The following is an 18,717-nucleotide window of genomic DNA, read 5'->3' on the forward strand; positions in this document are numbered from 1 at the left end:
GGTATCAAATTATCTGGCAACAGGCTGACCCATAATGAATCCTAAGAAAGATAAAAATCATTTTTCAAAATCAAAAGTGGAAAAATTATTTACTAAAATATAAGTATCCTCACAGAAAATGGTAGTTTGATTTTTTTCGTAAAATCATATGCAATTAGTGAGTTGACAATGGCTACGCAGGGCAAAGGGCAGGTGAGGGATTCAGTTCACTAAAAAGTCTTACCTTCTGATGTTTTCCACTGTTTCCATAAATCCTCAACAGTTATATGCTTATCTTCTCTGTGCAGATGGCTGTGTTTATTAGTAGCATCTTTATATTTCATATCTTCTCTGATAAACTATAAAAGAAAAAACACTAAATTAAGTAAACTTAAATGCACTATTCTAGTCTCTAAACTGGAAAAAGTTCGAAATCCAGTAGGTGGCAATTTTCAGATAATAACTGGTATATTTTTGGTATTTTGTATTCACATTATTCTTATATGCTTATAAAATTTATTTAACAAAATGTCTTCTACTAATCATAACAACAACAAAAATTTAGGGGCACCTGGGCAGATCAGTTGGTTAAACGTCTGACTTGATTTTCACTCATTTCATAATCTCACAGTTCATGGGTTCGAGCCCCATGTGAGGCTCTATGCTAAGAATGAGAAGCCTGCTTGGGATTGTCTCTTCTTCTCTCTCTCTCAAAATAAATAAATAAGCCTTTAAAAGACAAAGTACTTATTTAATGCTCATTATTTACCAGCTACTATTCTACATTACGTACCATATCTATATATCTACACACACACACACACACACAGCCTTTTAACTTTATTGACAGTTCTGTATTATGTATCCCCATTTTATAGATGAGAAAACTGAGACCCAAGGAAGTAAAATAATTTGCCCAAGGTTGAAAAAATCACAAGCAGCAGAGCTAAGATTTCAACCCGAGAGGTTTCTAATGCTCAAAAACATAGCATACTGCCTCAACATTATACATTTTTACCAAATACTTACTGACAGAGTGTTTCAAAACACAATGAGTACTCATCTCAACTACTATCTCATATTTCTGTGTTCTCCTACCTTTGAAGCTATCATTTATAATTGAAAGGCATTTGACCATAGTGGTCAGAACTAAAGTATTTTATAAAACTAAAGTAGATCCTCCATTAATCTTACTTTAAAATATATATGGAAAGAGGCACCTGGGTGGCTTGCTTGAGCATCTCACCCTTGATTTTTGGCTCATTATCTCATGGTTCATAGGATCAAGCCCTGTGTCAGGCTCTGGGCTGACAGCGCAGAGCCTGCTTGGGATTCTCTCTCTCCCCCTCTCTCTGCCCCTCCCCCAAATAAACAAAAAATGTGAAAAGAATTTTGTTAAGAATAAATAAAATACAGAGAGTGCACTAAAATTTTCTTTGCTAAAAGCAACCTGCTCTATATTACTTCATTACATAAAATCCTTCAGATGTTCCCCACTGTCTCCCAAATAAAAAGCAAACTACTTTTTTTTTTATGGCTTTTTTTTTATGGCTTATATACCATTTCCCAATCCTATTCCTGACAATCTTTTAGGCCTGATCCCTTGACACTTTCCCCATATAAACTCATTACTCTAATTATATGAAACAAATAGTTTTCTGTATTATTATGCTTTTTCTATCTCTTTTCTGATTTTTCTTGTTTTGGTATTATTTTATTTGGTATCTTTATCAATGTTTCTAATTTCAAAAATAAAAGATCATATAAAAGATTATTTCAGAAATCCATAATGCAGAAAGTGAAAATCCCCTAGAACTCCCAACCCCCAAGACCTATTTTTCTGACTTTTATATGCTGACAATGAACATCATCTTCAGACAAAGGTCAAATTTTACTTTTGTATTGTTTTCTACTGAAACTAAAAAAAATAATTTTTTTTTAAATGTTTTTATTTATTTTTGGAAGAGAGAAAGAGACAGAGCATGAGCAGGGGAGGGGCAGAGAGAGAGGAAGACACAGAATCTGAAGCAGGCTCCAGGCTCTGAGCTGTCATGTCAGCACAGAGCCTGACGCGGGGCTCGAACCCACGAACCGTGAGATCATGACCTGAGCTGAAGTCAAATGCTCAACCGATTAAGCCACCCAGGCGCCCCTAAAAAAAATAAATTTTTAATAGCTGTGTAATACTGAAAAATCATTTCACTTTTCTGAGCTTTAATAACCTCAGTTATAAAATGAAGAAAAAACATTTTAGGATCAACACTACTACTCAACATGTGGTCGTGGGACTGATGTCAGGCAGCAAACTGATACTCATCTACAGTATGTATAGAAATGGAGAGAAGCCATTTAGAAACCTTTATAGCAATTATACACTTTCAAAAGCTCTGACCCAAGCATGTGATAAATGTATTTATCGTGTAGGCCCTATCTGTAATGAATTGGAAATGAAAACTCTGGTCCTTCACCATAGATAACTTGAAAGGCAGGTATCTAGGTCTATTACTTATGTCTTTTTGCTGATCTAAAGACAGTGTCTCACCCTTGTTTTCTAAATACCATTTTTACAAGTGATTTTTAAAGAGGCCTGCCTCATTGCTACAACTCTTGCCTAGTTCTATTTCATATTTTCTCTTTTCCTGTTTCTGCCCCTTCCTCTTTGCTCTTCCAGATACCTTCAAAATCTAGTAGGTATACCTGGAAAAATCAATGCCACTGAGATGTTCAGAAACCGCCCCTAGCATGGAAAAGGTTCAAGAGCTAGAGAGAAATTCTATATTGAAAAGCACGATGATGAAAAAAGCAGGGAGGAAGCCTGCCTTGGAAATAGTCCAGCCACTTGGAACAAATGGCAAATGTTTCATATTTGTGATACATGAAAAATAAAAAAAGAAAACCAATGTCCTAGGAAATTCTTTACACTACATGAACACAACATAAAAATAGAGTTCTGTGGGTTCAGGATCAATATATTTTGGAAAAGAGAGCTAATTTCCACATATGGACTAGATGAGACATTCTAGCTACTGAACTATTTTAGAAAGCCTAGGATGTGTATAGACATATGCCAAATTACGTGTTTAACAAAATAAAAGAATTGGGGTGCCTGGGTCGCTCAGCTGGTTGAGCATCCAACTCTTCATTTCAGTTCAGGTGACGATCTCACAGTTTGTGGGATTGAGCCCCACACTGGACTCTGTGCTGACAGGCGGAACCTGCTTGGAATTCTCTCTCCCTCTCTCTCTGCCCCTTGCCCTGCTTGTTCTCTCTCAAAAATAAACAAACATTTAAAAAATAAATAAATAAATAAAAGAATTTAGATATCAAAGAAGGGCAATTAAAAAAAAGCTCATGAAGATTATCTATATAGTTCACTTAATGTAAAAGAACTATCTGGCTCCTACAAAAGGTGGGTCAAAACTATATAAATGCACAGAATTATATTTTCCCTGGAGTATATGCTTCTGTTTTAAAACACGACCCCAAAATAATACAGTTCATAACAAACCAGATAGAAGTGTAGTCTGTATCTCCTATATCTTCAACATTTTTATCACAATGTGACTAGAAAGCAGAATCACTTTATGTTGAAATTAAGTTGGAAAATTTTTAACTCAACCAAACATACTAGAACTCATCAGCTTCCATTAAATTCTCTTCCCATATCCTATAGACCATTCTGACCGTTCAGACTTTTCTTTAACTTCATAAAGAAGTGCAAATTGTAGAAATGAGACAGGCTAACAGAAGAAATTTTAAAAGCAGTCACCAATAATTGAAAATGCATGAGAAAACGAAAAACACTTCTTATTTGTTGAAATCTGTGAATTAAGAAATCAGAAAATAGATTCAAATTCTATGAGGTAAATCTTCAAACAATGTACTGCAAATTACATTAGAGTTCCTGGCTAAACATATCCAATTATGCACCTAATTAAACCTACTATAGGAAAGCCTGAATTACCAATTCAAATACAGAAGTACTCAAATAAATGACTACTGAATGTTCTTTACAAAAACTTTCACCAAGATGAATCTTTTAAATATATTCTTCTAATACCATTACGGAATTTACATATCCAGTTTCAGGAAGTTAACTTTTAGATGATAAGTTGATTTCAGTTCCCTGTATCTCTAATATACACATTACTTTGTATTTTGTATTTATATTTTACATTTGTGATGCTATGCATTTTTTGTTTTTATTATATTTGCATTTATATTTGTGCTTTATTTTTATAGTAGTGCTTAATAAAGTCTGACACATAATAGCGCACTCATATCTGGGGCCCTTTTCAGCCTATACCTCTTCCCCTACCAACATCAGTGTAGCTCATCCTTCACTCAACCTATCACCCACTGCCACAGCCATGTGACTAAGGGATGGACACTTGACCCAGAAGAAAACAATCCAGAGCATGACCAGGATGAAAGGATTCTATTTCACAAGAAACTGCAATTCCGACCATAAAAGGCTAGGTCACTTGGTGATGGTTCTGGATCTTTAAGATGATAAGGAAACTGGTGTCGAAGGTATCACTCTATGAACAGTCAAGACGAACCACATACAGAAGAAGTCAAAACGCCAAGAGAGAAAGAAACGAAAGAAAGCACAGCAAGAAAGAAATGGCACCAGGAATTGGCTCGATTCCTGATGACTTCCAGTTCAGCTCCTGAGGAGGCCTGGGCTACACAACTCTTGTCCTGATTTCCATGACATAACAATGACACATAAGTGTTTCCCCTTTTATTTTTAAATATATGATTTTAAGATCTCAATATTCATGGAGAGGTGATTTATCATCACAGTTAAGCACTCAGACTCTGAGTGTAACAGACTATATTCGAAACCTGACTCCACTACTTACATTCTTTTTAGCCTCGTATTTCTCTTCTGTATAGTGAGGAAAATAAAATTACCTAACACAAATGGTTATGAAGAAAATTCATTTAAAAATGCATACCTAGCACACAGGAGCGTCAGAAAATAAAAGTAATTTGAGTCGTTTTTATATATCAATGTTATTATTGCTGTTGAAGTTTAAAGCCTGAATAAATTACTTTCACCTTGAGTAGTCTGGTAGGTTTAATATACATTTTGGAAAATAATAGACATTTAAGAAGCTAGGATTTCCTAATATTCTTAAGACAACCATTTCAGACCTCTGAAACAAAATACATACATAACACAGAGATGAAGAGGAAAACCACAGCCTTTTCATTGACAATGTAAGCAGAGATCTTCCCAAGGAAATCTGTCATCAACAGTGTCCAAGGTCTGATACGTGAGTCAGTTAAAGTAAATGGGTTCCAGGGCACCTGGGTGACCTAACTGATTAAATATCCACCTCTTGATTTTGGCTTAGGTCACAATCTCGCAGTTCATGAGTTTGAGTCCCTATCCAGCTCTGTCTGCACTGACAGTATGGCTCTTCCTCCCCCCCCCCCCAATATATAAACTTAAAAAAAAAAGAATACTAAAATAGCTTAGTATAATGTCTAATGGGAAAGAATGCATACCAGAAAGGATCACTGTTATTCTCACCCGTAAAGACGAAAAAGCTAAGGCTAAGGGAGGGTTGGCAATTCATTCCATTTCATACAGTTATTTAGGAAACCTAATACCAACATAAATTTTAAAGAATTCCAAAGTTTAAGTCCTTCACCACTATTCACACCACCATCCTAACCTGGATGTTCTGAAAAATGCACTGATTCCCAAACTCTTAGAAATAATACCATGTTAATAAAGCATGAATTGTCCATATTCTTCATCCCAAAAGTGAACACAGTGGTTGAGAGCGCAGACTCAATCTTCAGACCAATACATACTAGTGTAGTTGTATCTCAAAGTTACTATTTGCCGTATGACTTTAGTAAGTTACTTCCCTCTCTGTGCTTCAGTTTTCTCGTCAGCAAAATGGTGACAAGAGTCATGTATCAAAAGGTTATGAGGTTTAAGTGGCTTATTTCATATGAAGTGTAAAGAATAGTGCTTGGTATATAGTAAACACTCAACAACTCAGCTATTTCATGTAAATCATTTTTAAGATAATGAGTTAAATCTTTGCCTTGGTTTGCATCATTTCTTGAAATGCTAGAAGATGACTCTGAGGCACTATAAAACGCCACTGATAATCACTGGTCTAAGAATTAAATCTACAGAGCAGCAATATCAAATCCTGCTTGATACTTACCACACAGAATGCTGTAACAATGCAGGGACACGGGCTAGTGCTAAGATAGTTCTGTGTTAATAACTCTGATCTTCTCATCTAAGACAAATGATAACACCTACACAGAACCTAAGAGAACACAAGCAACTGGGACGTGTTTTCATGGAATTACAAATGAAAAAAGGTAAATCACTTAATATCTGAGAAAAAATTCTTCAGATCCTGCATTCGATTTTTTTTCAAACATTAAAAATCTATCCTAATGAAAATTTCAAACTGATTTGGACGGTTTCCACATCTTAACTTTATACTTTGTCCAGCTGCCACAGTACCATTTCAGCCCTTAATCCCACTCCCTAAGTTTCCAACATCAAAAACCCATCAGTCAATCTTCAGTTTACCCACAATAAATGCACCAACGACCTCCTTAGGATTCTGTTCTCAGAACAGCTCAGAGTTCAACCGGCCTCACAATGACTTTGAACACCATTTAAACTAGACCACAGCCTTTTATGCGCTAGCTGGAGAACTTACCCAGTATTTATGACACTAATTCAACTGAATGATCGGATGAGAGATGACAGACGACAGAGTCAAACAACTAATTTACAAAGACTTGTAAAACACAATGTATTTATGAGCTGAAGTTTGTTTTACAGGAACCAATACATCACCTATATAATGACTACTCTTCGAGATTATTATTGATTATAATCCAAAAATCTCTAACAAAACTACCTATGATTCCATCAGTCTATTCAATAGTAAGTAAATAAATAAGGTCCTATACTGTCATGAACATCAAGACAACAAAGTACAGTGATTCCTGGAGACTATAAATAAAGTATGCCCTGTGACTGCCCTAAATTAATTCCTAAAGAGAACTTCCAGAATTTTCAGGATAATGCACAGAAAGAGGGAATCAGGCAGAGACCAGCAGCCTCCTGAGGTGAAGAGGTGGAGGTGGGAGCTTGGGGAGAACTAGGGAGAGGAGGGGTTACAGGACTCAGTACAGAGAAGAGTGGACTGCACAGAGAGGGAAGCGTGGATTATCTAAAGAGAGAGAGAGAGAGAGAGAGAGAGAGAAAAGGGCTGCCTGGAGTCTTTACTGACTACTGATCAGCCCGTGAGTACAAGAAAGCCATAGCAAGCTAAGGAAAGAAGACACACAAAAAATTTAGAGGAAACAATCCCTGAAGATTACATGTAGCAGATTACATATAGTGCTTGTTCCAATAAGACAGAGTGAAAAATCTCATAATTTGTGGGAAAGGTTTTGTCTCAGTACTGTGGAACACGAACCCCAGACTAAATTCTACATGGACTCTGCCCTCAAAACAGCTTATAAATACAAGGCAAGGGGATTAAAGTGCTCCCACGTGACCTAACCCTGTCCTAGAATAAAGCTTAAGAACACTTCTATGGACACAAGATACTCAGTACCTAACAAGGTAAAATCTACAATGTCTGGCATCCAATGAAAAACTACCTCGTATGCTAAGATACAGAAAAATAGAACCCAAAACTAGGAGAAAATTCAATCAAAGCCAATTCAAAAATGGCAAAGATGAGAGAATTAGTAAACAAAGATATTAAAGTACTTATTACAGCTATATTCTACATATTCAAGAAGCTAAAGTAAATTCTGAGTGTGTTACTGAAGACATGTAAGGTCAAAGCGTTTCTTTTAAAGACCCAAATCAAAATTCTAAACATTAAAACTACAATGACCGAGATGAAAAATACACTGAATGAGATTAATAATAAACATGACAGACTAAAATATCAGCAAACCTAAATACAATAAGCATGAGAAACTATCCAAATCAGAGAGCGAGCAGTGGGGCAATTTCATACAGCCTAACATAAGTGTAATTGGAGTCCATAAGGAGCCAAGAGGGAGTGACAAAAAAGTATACTTCAAGAAATAATGGCCGAAATTTTTCCAAATTTTATTAAAACTATAAACCCACAGATCCCAGAAGATCAATATACTTCAAGACAAGAAACATAAAGAAAACTACACCAATACACATCATAATCTAATAGCTTGAAGTCAGGGATAAAGAGAGTAATCTAAAAGCAACTTGGGAGGGGGGAGAGGGGATGAAAACACAATAGGAACAGAGGAACAGAGATAAGGAGGACAGAATTGTCAGAGAACATAATCCAGAGACCACTTAGGAAGCACATTTAAAGTGTGAAAGAAAAAACTGCTAACCTAGGATTCTTACCCAGCAAAAACAGCTTCCAAAGATGAAGGCAAAATAAAAACCTTTTCAGACAAACAGTAAGGGTTTATCACAGGAAGTCCTGTACTGCTGGAACTGTTCTTAAAAGCCGTATAAGCAGAAGGAAAATAAGACCAGACGGAAATCGGAGCATAGTTAGAACAGTTTTGGAGGAGTAACAGAGGCAAAAGCTTAAGTGACTTCAAGAATGAGATGAGAAAACTAGTACAGAAATCCTTTTGAGGGAACTTGTTGGAAAAAAAGAAGAAAGGAATTGGGCAATCACCAAAGGGAGAACTAAGAGTTGGAAGTTTTCATACTGCTGCGTTTATGAGGTGCAAGACAATGGCAGGTTTGAGTCAGATGGGAAAGATCAGTAGGAAACGGTACATTGCTAAAGCACTGTCCTCAAGTTGTCCACAGGAGACGGGAGATGAGATGAAGTGCTTGGATGGAAAAATTCGCTCTTGCAAGGAGCACGAACAGTGAATGAATCGACAGTAACAGGAGAGAACATACAGTTTACAGCCACACAGGAAGGTGGATGAGCCTCCCAGTAGCCTTACATGGCCTCTGCCAAGGAGAGAGAAAAGAATCCTCCTACCCCAATCCTCAGATCTCTGGTTAGTTACCACATAGTTGGGAAAAGTATAGGAAATAAACTAGCAGCGAGAAAGAAAAGGAAAATTATGACCAATCACACTTAATAGATTTTATAGCAACACAAAGATTTCTCTTCGCTATCTTCTACACAAGAAAGTAACAGTTTCAAAATTTGAGAATCAAAATGGCACAACTGTATCAAAACTGGATACATGGGTATATACATTTGTCAAAATTCATGAAACTGTAGAGCTAAAATTTCTGCACTGAATTGAATGTAAGATATACCTCAAATATTTAAACCATCAAGAATTTCAAGAAATTCATTATCTTTCATAGGCACAATTTTATTCATTAAAAAGATATTACTTACTTTAAATGTATTGCTCATCTCTCATGATTGTTAACCCAACCTTTAAGAGATGACATTAATTTGCCACATATTATACTTTTTCATGTCTTTTTATCATTGTTTGGTTTTTCAGGGTTAAAAAGTTTAAAATACTTCCATCAGTGAGACTCAGGGTTGTAACTATAACCTGTTTCTTTGTGTTTTTTGGTTGTTTTATTTTGTCATAATTGAGATTTTATTGGCTGTTCTGAGGATCAGTACACAGACACTTCAATGTGTATACAGCTCTTCACATACGTACCAAAAACCTAAAAAATCATGCACTTATGATTCTTTTCTAAGCAGCTATTCTGGTGACTTTCCAGCTTAAAATCTGGAGGCAAATTTTCCTTCAACAGGTATTAAGTACCAATATCTTCTATTATACAATGTTACACAGTTACGGCCCACTAATTCACTGTATCATATACACCACACACTCAAATTTTCATCGTCAGGGCACACTAACAAAGTTACTAGGAAAACTGGAGTACAATAACCAAAGATGTTACAGAGTGTACAAAATTAGGACAGGGAGAGCCAAGATTTCAAGGAGTGGTTTTCTTGAAGAAACAATTCTACCAAAAACAACACAGGAACAGAAATCATTTAAAATGTTCAAGATATATTAAATGCATGACTGACATCAAGTTACCATTTAATATGCTTTGTGTTATAAGATATAAAACTATCCCTACATATGGAATATCAGGCTGACACCCAAGATGATCAAAGCCTCCCACAAATATCCCACCATTTTCAGGCTGTAGCAAAAAATAACCAGGAAATGATTTTGCTTCTTTTAAAAAGCAATTACACATAAAAAAAAAAGGGGGGGGGGATAAGGTGGGACTCTCTCCTTAAAACTGTTTGTAGAACTATTAAAAAACTTGCATTTACAAAATAGTTCCTCTGGACTGTATAAGAAGGGAGGTAGGGACCACGGATAGAGACATGGTATGCAATATTAATTAGACTGAGCTTTTTCTCTCCTGCTGCATCAGAGGCGACTCTCCTCATTGCTAGTTTCTCGGTCTTCTGCAGGGAAGTTTCCTCTCATTTCTTAGCCACTTCAGCCTGTTTTCATTTTGCTCCCCTTTCCCTTTCGTTTGCACTTCTTTATCTGAAGATTTCGCTTTTCCTGCTGTCATTTTTGACTTGGTTTCCACTTCTGCAGAAGCAGGTTTAGATGAAAACCTTGTTGATGCCCCTCTTGGGCTCCTCCTTCACTGCTCCCTCAGTGGACCTGATCTTCTTCCTGGGCATCATGGTGGCAGGGCAGGCATGGGCTGGGTGTACGCAGCCCCGAGTGTGCCAAATGCCTTTCACAAAGCTGGATTGCCTGGCACCTGCCACTCCTCCAGCCCCCGTACCTGCTTGGATCTCTGTGACCCATTTCTCTGAATATGATGATCCTACGGTGGTATTCCTATTTCTCTGAATATGACAATCCCAGCTAGGAGGCTTGTTTGACCTCCTAGTTATAGCCACAGAAAGAATTTAATTTCCTTCTATCACCACATACATATACTATGTAACTAATGAGAGACAGGTAAAACACAGAGTTGTCTGCCAGGAGGAAATGAAATGAAAATAAGGGTCACACTAAACTATAAAGCAACAAATGCCATATGGGAAAACCAAATGCAAGAAATTTCTCTGGCTTAGAAGAATATAAATTTTTTTTTTTTAACATTTATTCATTTTTGAGAGACAGAGAGAGACAGAGCATGAGCAGGGAGGGGGCACAGAGAGGGAGACACAGAATCCGAGGCAGGTTCCAGGCTCTGAGCTGTCAGCACAGAGGCAAACGCGGGGCTCAAACTCACAAACTGCAAGACCATGACATGAGCCGAAGTCAGTCGCTCAACCGACTGAGCCACCCAGGCGCCCCTGGCTTAGAAGAGTAATAGAAGAACACACACACACAGTAAAATAGCGAGGACTATTGGAAAGACATTCTATATGGATGGATGAATAACTACATGGATGACATTCTGTTTCTGCTAAATCTTAAAATTAATCTTATGAGCTGCATATAATTTAACATACAGAAAGAGACAGAGAAATCATGAGTGAAATGCCCGGAGAGGCATATAAGATTATGGGACGTGTACAAAGAGCAGTCTGTCTGCAGTTAACTGTGGCTAGAGGAGAGAGTGCATCAAGAAGATGCAGAGTAAATGACAATGGCTAGAAGGATAGATTATGACCACACCATAAAAGGTCTTAAATGCCAAATGAAGAAGTCTGGGCTGTATGTGGTAGACTCCAGTAGTGACTCTCAAAGTGTGGTTCCTGGACCAGCAATGTCAGCATCTGGGAACATGTCAGCAAGTCAAATTCTTGGGTCTCATCCCAGACCTACGGAATCAGAAATCCTAGAGTTAAAACCTGGGTTTCAACATATCCTCCAGGTGATTCTCTGCTGCACACTACAGCTTGATACCACCGGCCTATGAAGACCCACTAGAAGTCACTGAGTCGGGGGGAGGGGAAGAGAAAAACAAAATATGTTCCAAAGTGTTTTAATCAAGTAGTAATAGTCGAAATGGATTTTAAAGGAGGAAAAGACTGGCAATGGCAAGACAAGTCAGAAATCAAAGAATAAAACAACTCCGAGAGGGAAACAAAAATGCAGACCAAGATGAGACTGGAGCATCAAGCCTGAGTTGTAGGTAAAACAGGGATACCATCAACAAAAATAACATAGAAGAGAGAAGAAAAGGGGTGCCTGGGTGGCTCAGTCGGTTGAGTGTCAGACTTCAGCTCAGGTCGTGGTCTCACAGCTCGTGAGTTAGAGCCCCATGTCGGGCTCTGGGCTGACAGCTCAGAGCCTGGAGCCTGCTTCAGATTCTGCATCTCCCTCTCTCTCTGCCCCTCCCTCACTCACGCTGTCTCTCTCTGTCTCAAAAATAAATAAAAACATTAAAAAAAATTTTTTTTAATAAAGAGAAGAAAACAGTATTTTCTAAACTTTTAAAAAATGTTTAGAAGTTTATTTATTTATTTTTAGAGAGAGATAGAGCGCAGGAGGGGCAGAGAGAGAGGGAGAGAGAATCCCAAGCAGGCTCTGCACTGGCAACACAGAGCCCAACACGGGGCTAGAAGCCACAAACCAAGAGATCACGACCTGAGATGAAACCAAGAGTCGGATGCTCAAGTCACTGAGCCACCCAGGCACCCCAACGAGATTTTTTTCTAAATATTTATTTCTTTTTGAGAGTGCAAGAGAGCATGGGGGAGGGGCAGAGAGAGGGAGACAGAGAATCCCAAGTAGGGTCTGCTCCTTCCTTCCTTCCTTCCTTTCCTTCCTCCCTCCCTCCCTCCCTCCCTCCCCCCCCTCCTCCCTCCCTCCTTCCTTCCTTCTTTCCTTCCTTTCTTCCTTCCTTCCTTCTCTTTCTCCTTCACCCAAGTTCAGGACAAGGCCTCTCCCATCTCCCTACCCTTGTCTCTCACTGGCAATTCCCCTAATAAATTTCTAGCATGTTTAATCTGCTACTGGTGTTTGCTTCTTGGAGGACACAGACTAACATGAGTGCAAAAGAAAAATATCATCACCCTAAGAAAGTAAGGTCTAGCAGCAAAAAGGGGAAATTAAAAAAGTGATGATTAATTTAGAAAAACTGACCTAGTGGATTAGATCACCAATAAAAACTGCCTGGATGTTGATTCTAGAGTGCCATAGAGGCCAATGCAGAGCTCAAACTCGTGAACTGTGAGCCAAAATCAAGAGTTGGATGCTTAACCGACTAAGCCACCCAGGCAACCCCAGAAAACAGTATTTTGAGGAAGGTGGTGATTGGTTCAGCGTGAACTTTTCTAGAAAGGAAAACAAAGAAAGACAGCAATGTATTTCTTTTTTTTTTTTTTTTTTTAGCATTTTTAGCATTCTCTTTTTTAGCATTTAGGATGCTGTGTTAGAGATCTTAGCAGACAAAACGTGAGAATGGAATTCACTAGAGAAGTCAGAACTAAGCTTATACAAAAATGATAATTTAAGCCACAAGCCTGAATAAAACTTCCTAGAAAGGGAAAAAAAGAACAGAAGAGGCCCAAAGACAGGAGTGTTATGGAAGAGACTTCTGTTTTCCAATCCCAGTGTAAAGAGCTTGGAAGTCACCAGTCCACCCTAACAACCAGCAAAAAGTTGAACAGACTGAAGAGTAAACTCTTCCTGGATCTGTAAGAGAGGGGAGGGCCCAAGACAAACTGCTGCCCCCAAGACTGGAGAGACTGGCAAGCAAATGCAGGGAACCTCAGCTGACTTTAACCGAAGCAGAGGCCACGGACCCGAAACTGCTGGGGGATTGGGGAGGGGGTGGAGACCCAAACTAACTGAGGAAGGGCTGCAGGATCAATGCAGGCCAGTCTGAGAGGTAAAACCTCCAGGGATATCCAGTCATGGGGTGGAGGGGGAGTGGAGGGGTGCCTACTGTATCATGAGATTTGCCTCCAGGAGCTCAATCAGATTACCACAGGGAACACTGAAGAGAAATCTCCTCCTGCTTCTGGCAGGTAGAGGGGAAAAAAACCACTTCCAAATACAGACGGTTCCCAACCTAGGATGGTTCAACTTAGGATTCTTCGACTTAATGATGGTGCGAAAGAGATACACATTCAGTAGAAACCGTACTTTGATTTTCGAATTCGCATCTTTTTGCGGGCTAGTGACATGTGTTACGATACTGTCACACTGCCGGGCAGGGCCAGTGGCATGGCATCGCCCAGCCGGCCACACAATCACAAGGGTAAACAACCAATTCACTCACAACCACTCTGTGTCCCTACAACCTTCCTTTTTCTCACTTTCAGTGCAGTATTCAATAAATTAATGAGATATTCAGCATTTTATTATACTCAGGCTTCGTGTTAGATTATTCTGCCCAATTGTAGGCTAATGTCAGTGTTCTGAACACATTTAAAGTAGGTTAGGTGTATTAAATGTATGTTCAACTTACAACATTTTCAACTTACGATGGGTATATTGGAATATAATCCTTGTAAACTGAGAAAAAGATGTGTGCTCCAGAGCACTCTGTTCCTCTTAACAAGGCCTACCCTCAGGGGCAACTAGTTAACCAGAGCCTAACCTGCAAGGGTATTATCAGAGCCTAACTGACAAGGCTCAGCTCAACTCTACTGGGCTCTAGCCTTCCAGTGGGAGAAGAGATATACCCAACTCCAGCTCGCTCCAGCCATCCTGTCTCACCTAAGGGAAAACAAAAAAACAAAAATGAGAAAGACCTGTGAAGGTTACAGTCCAGAACCATAGGTTCAATGAAAGACGGAGACCTAATCATGGGTCTACAGAACACTTCCCCTCCCCCCATCACCACACCACCCTATTACCACAGGCCTATTTACAGCAGTTTCTTTTGTCCCATACATCATGTCTAGCTCTCAAGAAAACATGGCAAGACATACCAGAAGGCAAAAAACAATCTGAAGAGACAGAAAAGCATCAGACCCAGACATAGTAGGGAATTATCAGACCAGGAATTTAAAATCACCATGATTAATACACTAAGGATTCTAGTGGATAAAGTAGGTAGTATGTAAGAACAGATAAGCAATATAAGCAGAGATGCAAATCCTAAGAAAGAACCAGAAAGAAATGCTACAGATCAAAAATACTATAGCACAAGTGAAGAATTCTTTTGATGGGCAGACTGGGCAGAGCTGAGAAAACCTCTCTGCGGTAGAGGACAGATGTATTGAAAGAAACTTCAAAACCCAGAAAGCAAAGAGAGGACTGAAGGAAAACAAAACAGGACTATCAGGCAACTACAGAAGGTAGAACATAGGTGTAATGGGAATACCAGGAGAAAGAGAGAGAAACAGAAGAAACACCAGAAACAATAAAGACTGAGGATTTCAGGGCAGTGAAGATACTGTGTATAACATTTTAGTGATGGATACATATCCTTATATATTCATCCAAACCCAGAGAATATACAAGAACAAGGCCTAATGAAAACCATGGACTTGGGGTGATTACAACATGTCAGTGTAGGTTCATTCTGGGTAAAAAACATACCAATGTGGTGGGTGATAATGAAAGAGAACGCACCCCATTGTGGGGGTGGGGGTATACGGGAAATTACGGTATCTCCCTCTCAAGTTTGTAGTAAACCCCAATTGCTCTAAAAAAAAAATTAAATCTTAAAAAAAAAAATTATGGAATACATACACTTTAGGGTGCAAGAAAAGTAAGAACAATGAAGAGATCAGAGAAGTAGCCAGAAGTAGGAAAAGGAAAAAAAAAGCAAGCAAGTTCTTTTCAATGCTATCCCCCACACCACCATACTCCAGTCAGACTGAGTATTCTCTATTACATAAATTAGTATCCTTTGTTCTTCCTTTAATGCATTTTCCCTACTCTGACCCTTCCTCTTGGAGTGTCTCACCTATCGTTTACACCTGTGAAAACCTTGCCCACTTCCAAAGGCCCATCTCAAGGACTCCTACTCCAGGCTTTTCTAGATGCTCTTCAAACAAATGTACACTCTCTCTTCTGAGACACAAGAGCACTTCCACAATTCACGTGTATCCCTAGTACATAATATGCCCTGACATACGTTGTCTTTATATCCCTAGTAGAGGGTAAGCTCGTGGAAGTCTATGCTGGCTTGTTTCATTCTGCCCCATATTCATACAGTGCTATATATATAAATAGAAACTTTAAAGCCTTAGGTGTGTTTTGTTTTTAAATGAATGCTCAACAACACCCTTGGTCAGGAGCCTAGGCATATTTCCCAAGCCCTTGAAGGAACTAAGTAAAAAGAAAAATGAAAACAAAAAAAACCCAGCTATTTAGTTCGAAAAATAGTTTTTAAAGACCATAAAAATTCCTGTACTTCTCTAAGACTTGAAAGAAATTTTAGGAGCTTAGGAGATATAAAAATAAAGGTCAACTGGCAAGTGTTAGCAATTAAAGTGAAAGGCTCTCAAATATTTTTTATCGATTATTTTAAACATGTTCAGGATTAAGACAAAATATTCCTTCAGTTTTAAACAGGTTCTCTTTACCAACTGAGTTTCATAGCCTTATAGTTTCAGCCTCCAGGCCCAATAGCCCTATAAAAAGGCTGGGGGGTGGGAGGGTAATAAAAAGCAGCTCATCAACACCTGGTGTTACCAGTACTAGATCAATGCCATGAGCCGTGTCAAGCCAGGCAGACCCAGCAAAGCCAGGATAGGAAGCCTAAAGGAAATACAAGGGGAAAGTAGTCTTTAAGGTGAGGTGAGGCAGGTTCTCCAGCCATGCTTAAGATAACACTTAAGACGTAAGTCAGTATGATTCAGAACAAATACGGGGAAGAAGCAGGTATGAGGCTCTAGTGAAAGAGCTGGCATCAACGTCTAGAGGTCTGCAACTCAAACTGAGGTCATTAATAGAAACACAGTTCGGGGCGCCTGGGTGGCGCAGTCGGTTAAGCGTCCGACTTCAGCCAGGTCACGATCTCGCGGTCCGTGAGTTCGAGCCCCGCGTCGGGCTCTGGGCTGATGGCTCAGAGCCTGTAGCCTGTTTCCGATTCTGTGTCTCCCTCTCTCTCTGCCCCTCCCCCGTTCATGCTCTGTCTCTCTCTGTCCCAAAAATAAATAAACGTTGAAAAAAAAAAAAAAAAAAAATTTAAAAAAAAAAAAAAAAAAAAAAAGAAACACAGTTCAAGAACGTGTCCAGGGAGACTCCTTCTGAGTCCAAGGCTCAAAACTGAACACAAGTTCAAAACGCAACAACCTGGAATTGTGTCTCAACTTGTTCCACAATGAACGGAAGTTGGGACAGTTGGGCTCTATCCCCACTCCTACGCTATGTGACCTAAGTAACAATCTAAGCCTCCGTCTCCTCGTCTATAAAACAGGGATATGACCTGTCTTGCCTATCCCAAAACAACATTGCTAAAGAGCATGTGAGACACCATAAACGCTTTCTGAACCATGATGGTATAATCAACATACGGCAGGGCTATCTGAGGAAAAGAACAGTTTACCTTACATCCAGCTCCCTGATACAGCACAGCACCTTACCTTAAGGCCACACGAAATGCTGCCTAGAGCAAAACAGTCTTCTGAAGACCATGTGGTTAGTGACTGCAGCACTTACTTGTGGGAGAAATTCTGGCAGGCCAAACACTGGATAGGTGCATAGGAAAATTTAGACTATTATGGAATATTCTTCAGATATGAAAATTTGGGACAACCAGAAACTTACTACAAAAAAATCTAGCAATCAATGAAAGGGTCAATGAGTACTAGTTCACCTTAATACAGAAAATATTGTTAAACTGTATTATTTCCAGGGAATAAAAAGACAAAAAAAAAAAAAAATCACTTAACTCTAGGAAAAATGGAATAATGCTGAAGTCTCTGTCATGTTACTAGAAAACAAAGTGCTCCATACATAAAGACAGCCTGATAAACTAAACTGACATCCAAGCTTTACTAATAGCACAAACCTTGGCACAATACTTGGACCAATTTAATAACAACTTAGTGAAGTGCGTAAGACATGGGTAAAGGTAATTACAACAGAAAGCAGACTGCAGTAAGACAGAGTGAGTTCATTACACGGCCCCATTTGCCTAGGACAGTCCCCATTCACCTGTTGTCCTGGTGTAATTATTAATAGCAACCTCATTTACTCTCAAAAGTATTCCAGGTTGGATGATGAATTATATGGTCACCCTATCCATAACAACAAAGTAAGACGGATGGAGTTAATGTTACAGTAAAAGCACAAATTTATTTAACTCATTTGTGAAACAGGAATAAATAGGTTTTGAACACCCCAACTGAAAGATGTTTCAGAAGACGAGACAATACGTGAAGTCTGCTACACACTCAAAAAATATACATTCCGTAAATGCAGTGCCACGCCGTGCTCCTGACAATGCCCAGGGAAGAAGGGGAGGAGAGGGGCAGGACTGGCCATTGCGCTCAGTACAGACACAGGTCCTCATTCACATTCCTGCCGCTCTGCCCTCATCCGGTCTACAAGGGTTTGTAACACAAAGCTCCTGTCAATGGAAATTAAAAATGAATGGAACAAGAATGGGAAAGGATTCTTTTTCATGAAAACATAATTGCCAGACAGTCTGACTAAAGAAAGAGGAAATAATTTGGAGGAAGAGACTAAAAGATCCACTAGTTGAAGCAGGGGTTGTGGTAACTTCCTAGAAAGAGGCAAAGGTGCTGAGTTGAAAATGATTTCGTAAGTTTTTGGCTCTTTATAGACAGATCTCATACTATAGACCATTCATTCCCAGTTTATAAACTGGTTGCATTTAAATATACGTATCTGCCATTTGAAACCTATCTTTCCACAGAAACT

General features: G+C 38.9%; 1 protein-coding gene across 5 annotated transcripts in view; it reads right to left on the minus strand.

The window, feature by feature from the left end:
- Positions 1-18,717, minus strand: part of STIM2 (stromal interaction molecule 2) — a 149,641-nt gene that overhangs the window by 60,524 nt on the left and 70,400 nt on the right. For all 5 annotated transcript variants that reach the window (XM_045474317.1, XM_045474315.1, XM_045474313.1 and 2 more), the window contains one exon: positions 224-338. In XM_045474317.1, the coding sequence (XP_045330273.1) occupies positions 224-338 (115 nt within the window). The remainder of the gene's footprint in view (positions 1-223; positions 339-18,717) is intronic.

This window comes from Leopardus geoffroyi, chromosome B1 (genome assembly GCF_018350155.1).
Source record: "Leopardus geoffroyi isolate Oge1 chromosome B1, O.geoffroyi_Oge1_pat1.0, whole genome shotgun sequence".
Lineage (NCBI taxonomy): Eukaryota > Metazoa > Chordata > Mammalia > Carnivora > Felidae > Leopardus > Leopardus geoffroyi.